The sequence below is a fragment of the Hypoxylon fragiforme genome (assembly GCF_022984875.1).
Source record: "Hypoxylon fragiforme strain CBS 206.31 chromosome Unknown GGS25scaffold_3, whole genome shotgun sequence".
In the NCBI taxonomy this organism is placed as follows: domain Eukaryota; kingdom Fungi; phylum Ascomycota; class Sordariomycetes; order Xylariales; family Hypoxylaceae; genus Hypoxylon; species Hypoxylon fragiforme.
The window spans coordinates 138495-152141 of NW_026054758.1; the positions used below are offsets into that span (position 1 = coordinate 138495).

At 50.8% G+C, this 13647-nt stretch overlaps 3 protein-coding genes across 3 annotated transcripts; 1 reads left to right on the plus strand and 2 right to left on the minus strand.

Moving 5' to 3' along the window:
• Positions 1–1396: 1396 nt before the first annotated feature.
• GGS25DRAFT_529628 (uncharacterized protein) lies at positions 1397–3435 on the minus strand (the record flags this gene model as incomplete). Its single annotated transcript, XM_049265305.1, has 2 exons — positions 1397–2409; positions 2730–3435. 2 exons carry the CDS (start codon positions 3433–3435, stop codon positions 1733–1735), a joined length of 1383 nt encoding a protein of 460 aa, XP_049118435.1. The 3' UTR covers positions 1397–1732.
• A 2662-nt stretch (positions 3436–6097) lies between these two features.
• Positions 6098–8525, plus strand: GGS25DRAFT_158273 (amidase family protein). Its single transcript, XM_049256471.1, has 3 exons — positions 6098–6137; positions 6200–6797; positions 6872–8525. Exons 2-3 carry the CDS (start codon positions 6290–6292, stop codon positions 8476–8478), a joined length of 2115 nt encoding a protein of 704 aa, XP_049118436.1. The 5' UTR covers positions 6098–6137; positions 6200–6289; the 3' UTR covers positions 8479–8525.
• Positions 8526–11433: 2908 nt separating this feature from the next.
• GGS25DRAFT_529630 (uncharacterized protein) lies at positions 11434–13293 on the minus strand (the record flags this gene model as incomplete). The annotated part of the gene is made up of 3 exons (XM_049265306.1): positions 11434–12718; positions 12769–12848; positions 13219–13293. 3 exons carry the CDS (start codon positions 13291–13293, stop codon positions 11659–11661), a joined length of 1215 nt encoding a protein of 404 aa, XP_049118437.1. The 3' UTR covers positions 11434–11658.
• Between the last annotated feature and the right edge of the window lie 354 nt (positions 13294–13647).

Below are 13647 nucleotides of genomic sequence, written 5' to 3' on the forward strand. Positions count from 1 at the left end.
GTAGGTAGCTTGTCCCACTGAAGGGGGTTTTCGGCGATAGCACTTATTTTTTTCAGTACCTACATAGAGAAGGGACACTAGGCGATACGTAGCTATCGAATTGATCTGCACATGAATTCGCAACACATCGCCGTCCACGATCCGGAATATCTGCTTAAATTCATTCTCCATTACTTAAAGTCCGGCTTTGCTACTAGCGAGGCAAGGAGGAAGAGGATATGTAAACCGGTCTAAAATGGCTGCTTACAGCCGCGGTGGTGCTACGGAGCGAAGCGCCTTGTACGAAATATTGAACAATACATGAACTAGGAAATAAGCAAAGGGGGCCTTGAGAAGCTTAGGTAGGTAGGTACATAGGTAGGCCTGAGGAACCACGGTGCAGTAGCCGATGTTTTTCGGCGTTTGTAGTGGGTGGGTCTGCGGCGATAGGTACCCGGCCATAGTTACCTGAGCTCTTATGGTCTCTCACTCACTAGGTCTGAAGTCAAGAGCTTCAAGTTGAAGTATAGGTGTGTGTATTTCCTAAACTCCGTTATGTATGAGTCAAACTACCTATTGAAGCCCCTCAAAGTTTTCGTGATTATAGATCAATAGAGATCTTCTTGCTTTCTAATCATATTGGCTACCAGGCTTAGTCGGGACCACATATGTAGTGTACCTACTAGTAACCATGCCGTGCCACCATTCCGAACGGAAGTGATACTTGACATCCTACGCGAATCCAATACCACATCATTTGAGGATGTGTAGCACTATCTTATTCGATAGCCTCGCATACCTACACTAGCAACCACTAAACTATTCGTAAAATACCCGTCGGAGTTTTTTTCATGGTTACAAAGCTTCAAGCTAGTCAGATTTGCTAGGTATATAAGAGAGAGAGGGCTCTCTCGTAGCCTTGGTACCGGCTTCATTTAGCTTTGAGCATCGCGTATATCCCAGAGCCGAAGATGCCTGCCTAATCCTTCCTCGAACCGAACCCTCGCGCGCCACGTCATTGAGGCCATTCAAAGTCACCCCTCTCCGCCGCGGTGTCTCTTTTCTAGCGCGCATCGCCCCGGGAACCAGTACTAGTTAACTTCATGCCGGAGTCGGAATCGGTCGCCGCTACCTATTCCACCGAAGCGCAAAGCTCTGTGCGACAGGCGTATTGCCGGCAGGACTCTGGAGAAGGGCGCTGAGGGCTGGCTTGACCCCCTATTCTCTGCACGGCATTAGTCGAGATTGAGGTTGGGTTGGTGGGTTTGTATGGTAGGTCTCTATACTGGTCGTAAGTGGTTTACCGTAAACACACGTCGGTAGGGGAAGGTTTCCCCTTACTTGTAGGGCATCTGAAAAGATACCTGCCGGCGCTGCCCCGTCAGCTGTCTCTTAAGTAACCTCCCAAACTCTACTATTAAGGTCGCGAACGGGTTGGTTGCTATTAGGTAGGTATATATATATATATATATTTCTTTAGAACTAGAAAGGGCTCCATTATGTATATTAGATTAGGCAGCCTCATTTCAATTCGAACATACAGAACACTTTCAAGCATTGCAGCATCCATTCCTCTCTTTCTTTTTCTGCGCACACACTCTGCGCACACCCACCTCAAAAAAATAAAATAAAAACTTCCAAGGTGAAAACCAATCCAACGCCTTGCGTCTTTTGAGAGGAAACATCCAATAGCAAGAGATTCAACCAATCAATGTTTGCTTGTCTGTCTGTCTGTCTGATCTGTCCTACCCATTCACCCCTCCGGCGCAGTAGGATCGATCGTCTCAACATGAATCTCGCACTCGAGCCGCTTGCTCGCGATCGAGTGCCTCCACGCGTCCACCATGACCTGCGCCGGCGCGAACCCCCTTATCCTCAGCGTGGCCTTCCCGGCGTAGCACTCGTAGGTGAGGACGAACCACTCGAGGCGGCCGTCGTTGAGGACGTACTGGCACACGCGGGCGAACTGCAGCTCGGGCATGTGGTAGGCGGCGCGGCCGATGGCGACGAAGACGCTGTGCACGGAGGTCAGGGCCTCGATGCGGCTGGCGACGCGCAGGTAGGGCTCCTTCATCATGTACGAGTTGCGGATGTTGAGGCGCTTGAGGCGGGACCAGAAGGGCGGCGGGAGGAGGGCGGCGCGGTGTTGCTGGCTCGGACTCTCACTCTGGTCCTGGCCTTGGTCTTGGGTCTGGGTCTGGCTGCTCGTGGGAGAGCCACCCAGCAGAAACGGCGCGAAGAACTGCGCGGCGTCGATGCAGTCGTCGAACTCGAAGGACTCGCACTGCTGGCTGAAGTTGCGGATCTTGACGTGGAAGTCCGACCACGGCTGGCGCGGCGGGCCCGGCGACGGGACCAGCATCGGGCTGGGGCGGCGCAGGCTCAGCACTCGGACGGTTTCGGCGTGCTGCTCGAGGCCCAGGGCAAATTCTATTGTTCATTTTCACCACAGACTGTCAGGCAAATGCTGGGAAAACCCTCGACATATTTTTTTTCTTTTTCTTTTTGGAGGTGTGCGCGCGAGATTAGGTAGGTAACCTAAGGTAGCTGGAGGTACGCAGTCTCCGGGGAAACGCTACCTTAGGTACCTAGGATTGGAGGTTGGATTTGGGGGTGGTGAAAGAGGGATAAGAATAGATAGAATTGAGTGAGAAAAAATCAAATAGGTAATAAAATCAAATAAAAAATCAAAAGCAATGAATAAAGAATGGAGGGGGCGCATTTTTGTTTGGAAAAATTAAATAACTGACTATTCCTTTGCTTGACATCTCGAGGCCGCATGGAATCGTGGCTCAGCTCGATATCAAGATATTCCAGTGCCTGGAGCTTGGAAATGATAGCCAGTAAAGACGTGGGCTGCAGATGTCTCCCCGAGCATCGAAAGCCGCTGAATGCGTCTATTTCCGGCAGGGAGAGCGTGTCCAGATCAAGTTTTACGTACGAGGTGAGACCTCGTCCAGTCACCAGAGGTGTCCCGTTGTTACCGAGCAATTCCGACGAATCACTGGGCGAGTCGATCAGAAGGTGCAGATCCAGGCCGAGGGGCGAGGTGTCGCTCTTCTCCCAGAGCGTCATGGCCTGAAAGAAGGAGCCTAGGGCGGTGTTCAAAATGTCCGTACTTCGCCGTCGCTCGGGCGAGGTCTCCTGTTCTCCGTCCTGGTGCCGCTCGTACGTCTCGAGGGGGACGTGGAAGCAGATGGTCTGGACAATACCTCTGCGTCGCGGAGATGCGACGATGCGAGTAAAAGACTCGAGACGTTGCGGGGTCACCCACAATTCTCGGAAGGAGAAGCGCTCGTACTCCTCCTGCCACTCGCGCGAGACGGTCGCGTAGGGCGCCGCGCTCGAGGTCGATTCACCAAACCAGCGATGGGAGTCAGTCTGTCGGCCCACGAGAGAGTGTATGATTTGGCGTACCTCGTATGGCAACGAGTTTATGGAAGGGGCCGCAGCCATGTTCCTGTAGTGAATGGTGTACGGCATCGGGGAAGCGGCATGGGGGAAGGGGCATAGCAAGCCGAGGAGAGGAGGGAAAAGCTGGGAAGATCAGTCAATAGGAATAAGGGGAGGGGGTAAAGATAGATAAGCGAGGGTGTGGATGTGGGTGTGGATGTGGATGTGGGAGTGGGCGTGGTGGGCGTGGTGGGCGTGAACGAGAGCGAGGGCGAGGGCGAGGGAGTGAGCGAGGGGGTGAGCGAGGGGGTGAATGGCTTCAAAATGGTATTTTCAAAGATTCCCATGCTTGAAGCGAATGGGAATTTAGGGAACGACTAAAGATGGTACGGACGGAGTATACTCCCCTCCTTCAAGACATGGACATGAAAAGCTTCCAGAGGAGGGATTTCGATTTCGTGCATACCTAAAACTACTAGGTTAGGTATGTTGGATTCTGACCTACTACTAGATTGAAAACTATGTACTAACCTAGGTAAACCAGTAATAGGTTATGGATGAATAAGTAAAGTGCTAAGAGATATTATCTATGTAAGTAGTGCCCGCTTGAATTGCTTGTCGCCACATATGTAGCCCGCTAAGTTGTTTGAAAAACAATAGTGGCCTGTCATTCTAGAACGGTCGGTTGGGGCCGGCAGACTATAAATGCGGAGGCTGCTAGAAAGATGAGGTCAGGTTTTAAGAAAAGGAACAGGAAAAGGAAAAAAGGAAAAGAGGAAAAAAGCAAAGAAAGGAAAAGAAAAAAAGTTGGCATCGGCTTTGGGTTCATGGGTTTCTAGTCAGGCACAACCTATAAGCGTTCAGGTCTTACTGTTGGATGTGATTATGTTATGTATTGTTCTATATATTAAGTTGAGATGAGAGATCAGACTCATACATACTACATAGGTATGCGGAGGATGTATGTAGAAATCACTCATGGTCAGCACATACTACATACATACCTAGGTTAGATGAATGTAGCCCAGCTCAAAGGAAAAGAGGAATTAGGCATTAAGAAGGATTCTAAACAGTTAACTTTTAAGACCAATGAAAAGAATCAAAAGAGCATCTCGTACTAATAACTAGCTCCCGACAATACGAGAGGTTTTAGCTATCTACCTACCTAGGTATGTATACTCCTCCCGAGGGACCCTCCCCTAAAGAGGTAAGTAAGCAATATATTTGAAACCTCTCTTACCTCTCAACAGCCCTTTCCATACATATGTATTGTACATACATCCATGGATGAATGCTACCTAGATACTACCTAGATATTACCTAGATTCAAGTGTTCAGGGAATGGGCTTGTTCGAAGAGCGGGATGAAGTGACAGTGTAAAACCCGAAGACTAACCTAGGCCTTATATACCTAACTAAATGTTATGTAGTATCACGTACTAAAGAGAAAGAAAATAAATTAAAGAAAAAAAGAAAAAAAGAAAAAAAGAAAAAAAGAAGAAAAAAAGAGAAAAAAAAATAGGAAAAAAACCGTCCAACCAGGGAGGGAGCCAACTAACCTAGGAACTATTCACCTTTTCAGTATGGGCAAGTCGCGGTAGTTAAATAAGGTCACCCCATTCCATTCCATACAACTCCATCTATGACACTACACAAAAAGGCTCAAACTAAACGGGCTCCATAGAATATATGAAATTCTGCACCATTCTATCCATCTTAAATCCATTCTATAATTTTCTATTAACCAACCTAAGCCTAGGTCTCTTCATCGCAGTTCTCGTTTCAGGCTCGTCAATTGGGTGAAATCACTAGGTGCAAAAGGGCCAACGTCATGTGCCTTTTATTAGTTCTTCCTTACATATTTTCGTCGATCCAGATTTGATCTTTCTTTTAGGCCGGTGAAAAATGGTGTGTGACTCTAGCCGACACAAGGCACAACATACTTAGTTAGTTGGCTTCAATCTACTCAGCGCTGACAGATGCCAACGTTGGATCGTGGGCTGCGTAGCGCGTTTTCCTCCAGTATCCTAGAACGTGGACGATTTGACGGGTAAAGGAACATGACATCTGAATCTTTTCCTCGGCAATCTACATATGTAGTAGTTACTTAGGTACTAACCTAGGTAGATAGGTACGGTTCCAGGTTATTTTAACTTGCACAATGGACTTGTCAAGATGACGTTTCAACATCAAGTCTACATATGTAGGTCTATATATTCCAAGATCCATAAAAGGTGCGATACAAAGTCGTATTTAAGCTAGGTACAACCCACAGAGACTCTATCTACCTATAGATATATTTGACATATTACACACAATATCGAATATTGAAAGGTTCTGGTGGCTGGCTGGAAACCCGCAGCGGGGAGATGCCTTGGCAGCTCAGATAAGGATGCGGGATTCTCAATCTCAATCTCCTGTCATCTGTCTCATATCTCTCTTTCACTCCCCAAAACCCAAGCCAAAGCCACCAAAATCTCTCAAATGCCAGGTCCACGGTTACCTACCTATATGTGTGGAGAGAGAGTGTATAGGCCTGTTCAATGAGAGATCGGCTGGGCTGGGACAGATAAGGTATAATACGACGCCGGCATAACAGATACTAGGATACGAATGGCTGCGCAATAAGCCACGATTTCTACCTACATTACATACATAGGTAGCATACCCATAATGCGTAGAGATAACCCACCCTGGCCGGAATCCTTCCCGACCGTCAGCGGTCAGCGGGGTTGCTGGTCTTTTTTGTCTCTCAGATAAAGAAAAGTACATATTACCTACTATGTAATAGGCAGAATGTGTAGCCAACATGCTTATCTATCAGGTAGGTATAATAAGACAAGCAACAGCCATGACCATGGCCATGACGAAGATAATGCGCAAGAGGTCGCTCTTCCTTCTTTTCCTCGACGGCAAAGATGGGATTCCTCAACCTTAGCGCCCGAAGCGCAGCAGCAGCAGTGCTTCTTCTGCTCCTCTGCGCATCATGGCCATCCGCGCTCGCCTCGCCCGTGAAGCAACGCGCGCCTTTAAAGCCGCAGCAAACGACGCAGAACGGCGACGTCGCGTTCGGGCTCGGCGAGCAGTCCTACTTTGCGAATCTGCAGCACCCCAAGATCACGCTCAGCGGCACTTTCTCCGCCGCAGCCAGCCAGCAGAGGAGCCCTTCGGTGCTGCCGTTTACCGTGATATTCGCCGAGGACGAGGTCGTGACGGGCGAGTACCTGCAGGATGCCATCGCCCGCTATGTAGCCGGCGACGATGTGTTCTCCGAGGACTTTCTGGAGGGCCTGTATATCGCACACAACGGCACGAGTAGCAGCAGCAGCAGCAGCAGGCCGAGCCTGGATGCGAGCGCGTTGGAATATCTGACTAGCACGATCAAACCCCGGTATTTGTTCCTAGACAGTAGTTTTAACGAAAGCTGTGGTAAGTTGTTTGCTGCACCGACCTACCTAAAGGGGAGAATGTTCCCAAAATTTATACCTAATTAATCCTAGACTCCATGGGCGATAACATCCCCATCACCTACGTCTCGCCCCCGGACCGCGCGACCCTCGTCCCGGGGCCATTCGCCGCCTCCATCTCGTCTACATCCGCCACTCTCGGGATCGTGTACCGGCTCTACCGAGACACGCACCGGAACTTCCTATACGGCACGTACCTCTCCGCCGGCACCTTCCGCCCCCTCGAGCTCACGCACTCGCGGTCCTGGGCCCCGCTGATCCCCGTCCCCTCACGCATCTACAGCTGGGGCGACGCACGACCGCTCGCCGGGTTCCGCGTGGCAATCAAGGACCTCTTCGACATGAAGGGGCTTGTCACCTCTGGCGGCAGCCTCGCGTGGGCCGAAATCACCGAGGCAGCCAACGCGACGGCGCCCGCGGTCCAGCGCATCCTCGACCTCGGCGGCGTGCTCGTCGGCAAGTACAAGCTGGCGCAGTTCGCGTCGGGGGCGAACCCGTGGGAGTGGCAGGACGAGCAGTACCCGTTCAACGCGCGCGGCGACGGCTGGCTCACGTGCTCCGCCTCCTCCTCCGGCGGGGGATGTTCTGTCGCGGCGTACGACTGGCTCGACTTCGCGGTCGGCTCGGACACGGGGTCGTCGATGCGGCGGCCGGCCGCTGTCTCCGGGACGTACGGCAACCGGCCGAGCCAGGGGATGATGGATCTGAGCGGCGTCATGCCGTTGGGCGCAGCGACCGACACGGCGGGCGTGTTCGCGCGGGACGTGCGCGGCTGGGTGCGCTTTGCGAAACACTGGTACGTGCCCGCCATGCAGCAGGACCCCGCGATCACGGGGCTGAGCCCCCTCGCCGCCCCCGACTCGCACGCCTTCCCGAAGCGCATCCTGTACCTCACGGATTACCTCCCGCTGAGGAACCCCGCCGCCGAGGCGATCCTGCAGGCGTTCCTGAAGAACATGACGACCGTGTTCGGCATGACGCTCGAGAACTTCAACATGACCGCCTTCGTGGCGAACGCTCCCGCCGACGTCCCGAAATACGACGCCCTCAGCAACGCGACCGGCGTCATCAACACGATGACGCAGTGGCAGGAGGTCGGGCGGCCCCTCATCACGGCCTGGAACGCTCGCTACGACGGCCGCTTCCCGCCCATCGACGCCGCGCGGCGGCCCTGGCGGCTGTACAACGAGTCCGTCTTCACACCCGCACTATACAACCGCTCCATGGCCGCCAAGCGAGCAGCCGTCGACTGGTTCGAGTCCTCGGTGCTGTTCTCCACACCCGAGTCCTGCAGCGAGAGCATCATGGTGTGGGACATCGGCACAGGCGGGCTCCCGAGCTACCGGGAGGCGGACATGATGACTGGGCACCCCGACACGACGGCCTTCCTCGCCGTGACGCCGCCGGGGGCCGGGATCAACGGCGCGAGTCTGTGTCCGATCTACGGGTGCGTGGACATGACGATTCCGATCGGGCAGGTGCCGTATCTGAGCAACATCACGCTCGTGGAGGAGATGGTGCCGGTCACGGTGAGCGTGATCGCGAGGCGCGGGTGCGACTTTATGCTCTGGAATATGTGGGAGCGGCTCGCGGACGAGGGCGTGCTGAGGGCGGTGAAGACAGGGAGGACGCCATTCTGAGTTAGAGTAACGAGGGGGGGGAAGGGGAGGATGCTGATTCGTAAGATGGTATCGAACCTAATTACGCTCGTGGGTACGTAGGTAAACCTATAACTTAGCTTAATGTGAAGATATATATCCCATTTCCAATGATATAAGACTTCCAAGGCTGTGTTTGGTCAATGTTGAAACGCTTGTCTTGTGTTCGTGGTCCCCTTCCCCCCCCCCCCCCCCCCCCCCCCTTTTCTTTTTTAAACTTGTCAATGTGTCCAACTATGCAAGACGATGCAACGCAATACGACGGTAGCCAAGGCAGCCAATCTCGATAGGAATGCAACTTACCTAGGACCTAGGTAAGTAGGTAAGCAGTAAGGCACATTAGCCAATTGCAGGTGGGGGCGACAACGTCCTACCTCAACCTATTGAGTTCATCACGAAAACCTATCTACTTACCTGCACATACCTAGCCCCCTTTAAGTACGTCGGTGGGTAGGTCCTCGGTAAGCAGTTTATCGTTAATCGTCATTGCGTTAGTCTGACGGAGGAGAGAGAGAGAGGCCCATTCAGCCAGTCAGTCAACTACTGATTTCCTGATTCATCCATCTAGCTAGTTAGCCCAAAACTGGGGGCCATGTGTTTTGCCCATCCCTCATTCGTCGAAGCCGCGCGCATGAAACAAGTGTTAGATAGATAGAGATCGGGATGTTTGTTTTGTGCTGAAGGATGCGGGCGGGATTGATTGCAGTTTTGCAGTTTTGCAGTTTTCAGCCTGGCGGACGGCGTCGCCGAATGTGACGCTCTATATATATCAATCTACCTAGTACCTTACCCACCTGGGCAGTTTTGGCTATTGGGGGATTTATACTTAGGTTGAAGATTACTACATTCAATGTAATAATTCCTATGTGCTTGGGCTTGGTACATAGACATAGTAGTAATTGTCTTGTCTCAGCGTTGTCTTGCCTGCTTACCGACCTAAACTTAGTATGCACGACAAGATTAGTAGGTTAGAGGGTTGATAGACTGAAGTATGTATTTGAAGTCAGTCTGCCTGCTCCAGGAATGCGGCAGAAATTTGAATCAGATATAAATGCCACGAGGCTTGCTTCATTTCTTTCTTTCCCACTGTCTTTCCTTTTTTCCCCATTTAGGACATTTTTCTTTTTCTTTCCTTTTTGTTTCCTGCCTTTTTCCTATCAGTCTTTTATCCGTTAGGTGGCTACGTGGCAGTATCCTAACACCTCCTCTATTCTCTATACCGACTGTCGTAAGTTAGTTATTTTCCTACTTGCACCTTCAATACCTACATTTCCCAATTCTTCCCTGCCTAATTCTTTTTATTCCTGCAAAGCCCTACCAACCAACCAACCAACCAACCAACCAACCCACATTCAAACATGCACAGTCACTACCTTCCAAGTTGTAAGACAACTCGAGGAGTACCACCAACACGACTAAAGTACTGTACACAACATATATCAAAAGAAAGATGCAAAAATATATTATCCAACCCCGTCCAAGTGGGGAGAAAAATTCCAGCCAAAAGATGATACTCAGGACTAATAGCTATCATACATAAAGACAAAAGGAAAAACCCACGTACCTAAATCCCCCCAAAAATGCCCAGCGCCTTCCTTCCTCCTGGACCTGACTGGGCCAAGCCTTTTTATGGGATATGAAAAAAAAGAAAATAACGATACAAGGACATACTTGCGCAGCTCGATACAGAAACCAATACCAGATAAAAACCCTACACATACGAACCGACGAGTCCCGGATCCTGTTGTTACACACAGTTGAAAGTAGATACACCTCCAGCTGATGAGTTCAAAATCAAAAAATCAAAAAAAAATCAAAAACGAGTATTCAAACCGATGCTTGCTTATTCCTCCTAAAAAGTTGGCTATAATATCAATTCACTCATCTCTCCTTTCCTCCTGTCCTCTGCTCGCCTCCCCCCTTTAATCTATTGCCTTTTCATCAGTCTTAGGCACGTTAACGCACCCACACACCTATACAAATACGCACACCCCTTACATGCCCACACCTAGACGAGTTGATGATGAAGACAGTCTCCTATGCATTAACCGCATTACGTATTGGGTCGTCGAAAGTTAGTCGGGACGTCGTTATATTACAACCTTTTACTTCGGCCAGACACCAAAAAAAGGAACGAGTAGGAAATGTTTGTGGTGTTATGGCGCCAGTCACCAAACCCACCCTCCTCTCCCCCGCCCTAGTTATTCCTGACACCCATAGCTAGCCTCATGTCTCGGCTCCTCCTTCGTCTAGTGCTATGCACTGCTCGGGGTTCAGTTCGGGGTTTCACTTGGGAGGAGAGGTATGACTGAATTAGTGCTGCGTTGGACCTCGGAAGTCGTTGAGTGTCTTCGTCATATTGTTCGTCTTCGGAGATCGTTCCGTCGGAGCAAATATTGGTGTCCTCCAAAACCCTCCACCCGCCGAATTACCGCAAATGGAAAATACAGAAATACAGAGGACTTTGAGAAATCCTGACATGCCACTCGTCATACATACGGGACGAAAATATAGGAATAAGCCAATAATCCATACGACACGGAGGGAAACGCTAAGAGAACAATGAAGAAATAGTTCGTCGTAATGGGACGTGGCGTTCTGAATAAAGCCGTGGCGCGTGAAACTTGGACGGCGGAGCAACATGGATAGGTCGAAACTTGATCGTCGAGATGTCTGCCAAAATCCATAGGGAAACAATTGCCCGGAGGCACATCGATTTTCGAGCGTAGGCCCCCTGTTCCAGCCAACCGAGGCGGGATACGGCTCGGCATAGGACGCGGCCAGAAGTTGACCGCTAGTAAGATCGCCACACGTGTGAGGCGGAGTCAAGAACTGATTAACACCAAAATGAAAGAGCAGCCGTTTGTTTCTGTGGTATCGCCAAAAAAGACTATGTCCGTAGTCACCCAGTCTTGATCGATACGCAATCCGGTCCTTTGAGCCCCCATGGTATATCCTATTCGAAACAAAAAGGAGAAAAAAGAATACAAACGAGATTATTATGGTACAAGAATAGGTCGGAATCTCGTGACAAGAATTATTAAAGATGCAGATGCCGATGACAATGTGTATGAGAACCCCCCCGCGCTGTGGGATATGGAAAGAATTATGCAACAGGAAGGAAAAAAAAGGAACATGTTCATACATGCCGGGTCGTATCAGTTACATATTATCGATCCTGCTACTGGGCATCTGCAGCCCTGACTCGTCATAATCCTCCTTAATGGACCATGAATCATATATTGCAGGTGCGTAAGAGGGAGGCATCTGGCCAATGGAAGTAACCTCGACTGGAGGCTGATATGGGACCGTGCTGTACCATGCATCTTCTGGATTGGGCGGTGGTTGATACTGCTCGTGCGGTTGGACCTGTTGCGGGGGAGGCACATGAGACTGAACCGACTGAGGAGGATGAGGATGAATCGGTTGGTGAATTTGCTGTGCGTATTGCACCATAGGGTGTTCCACGATGGGCGATGACGCGTTGAGCGTATAAGTCGGTGGTGGTGGTTGGTGCGTGTAGAAACCATCTTGACCAGACGGACTCCGCCCTGCGCCTGCCGCCGAATAAGTACTAGGACTACTTTGAAGAGAGCCTGCCATATTAGCTCCGACGTATGGAATTTCCAATGGGAGTCGTTCGGGTTGTTGTCTCGGCATCTGAGGAGGCATTTGAGGAGGCATCTGGGGAGGCATCTGGGGAGGCATCGGGTACGGTTGTATCGGATTCGTGTTCATGGTCGCCACACCGGGGTTGTTCTGCTCCGTCACGTAGTATGGGTGCTGGGGCATGCTCGTCGTTCTATGAAGCATATGAACCCCTGGATGTTGCGGGTGTTGAGGGTGTTGCGGATGTTGCGAGTGTTGTGGGTGTTGTGGGTGTTGCGGTTGCTGGACCATCTCACCATGATATTCGTGGGCGCCACCGGAAACGCTATGTCGATGTCCATATTGTTGTGGCATGTTGGGATGGGGGACGCTATAATCGGCTATTTGTTGGCCGAAATCGGGGAAAGATGATGCTCGTGGGATAGCATGGCCCTGCAGACCTGGATGCGCACTGGTAAGGTGGCCGGTGGGCCATGGCATGCCGGGTTGTCTGGGAGTAGATGGAGACTCGCCACCGTCGGACTCGGAAGAAAAGTCGTCGACCTCTGATGAATGGATGCCTCTCTGGTGGGAACGTCTCTGGTGTTTAACCATCGTGGTCTTCCGGCAAAAGCTGCAGAGAAGTTAGCTATCGCTTCTACGGGTCAGTCATTGCAATGCTACCTCTTGAGGCACCCTTCATGGGCGCACTTATATGGCCTCTTTCCGGTGTGTATGCGCCGATGTCTTGCCAAACTCGAAGACTATTGGTGTCAGTATGTTTTCTTATAAAAGACCCCCCGAAACAACAAGGGAAAGAAAAAGAGTTGAGCTCGCGGAGAACTTACATCTGAGAAGCGCTTGCCACAACCTACGTGTTGGCATTGATGAGGTTTCTCACCGGTGTGAGTTCGAATATGCACCGTCAAGGCACTACGTTGTATGAAACTTTTACCGCATCCAGGCGTCGTACATGCGTATGGTCTCTCATTCGTATGTATTCGATAATGTCTTTGAAGATCAGACTTTCTGTTAAAACTCTACGTCCTTGTAAGCGACTAAGACAACGACAATGTTGACGACGATGATGCAGTAGTGAAAGGTTGGGCGCTAGGCGGAGGCGACAGCACATACCTTGTTGCACGTTTGCCAGTCGCACTGAAAGGGCCGAGCCGTCGGCTCGTTGTCAACAAGTTCCATCAACTCCATCTCTTTTGGTTACCCGGAGATCTAAGTCCCGGCAGCTAGTAGTGTGAGTGTGCGAAAGAGACTACTTATATGTCCTACAGTGCGAGCCAAGAAATATAAGAGTCGACCAGCAAGTGTGGACCAGGCACCGATGTCCCTTAAGGCGAAGGGACAAGGGTAACGTGGGTCGTTCGAAGGCAGCCCCAGGTGTGGATAGTACCCAGCAGCCCCTTGTTCGGAACAGTAGGTAAGCGGAATCTGTGCAATGCCACGCCGAGACTGAAATCTATGCGTGGAGACGACTTGGGCCCAATATACTCGGCCCAGACCGATATGAGATTTCAATGCAGATGCTGAATTAGGGATATGGGGTTC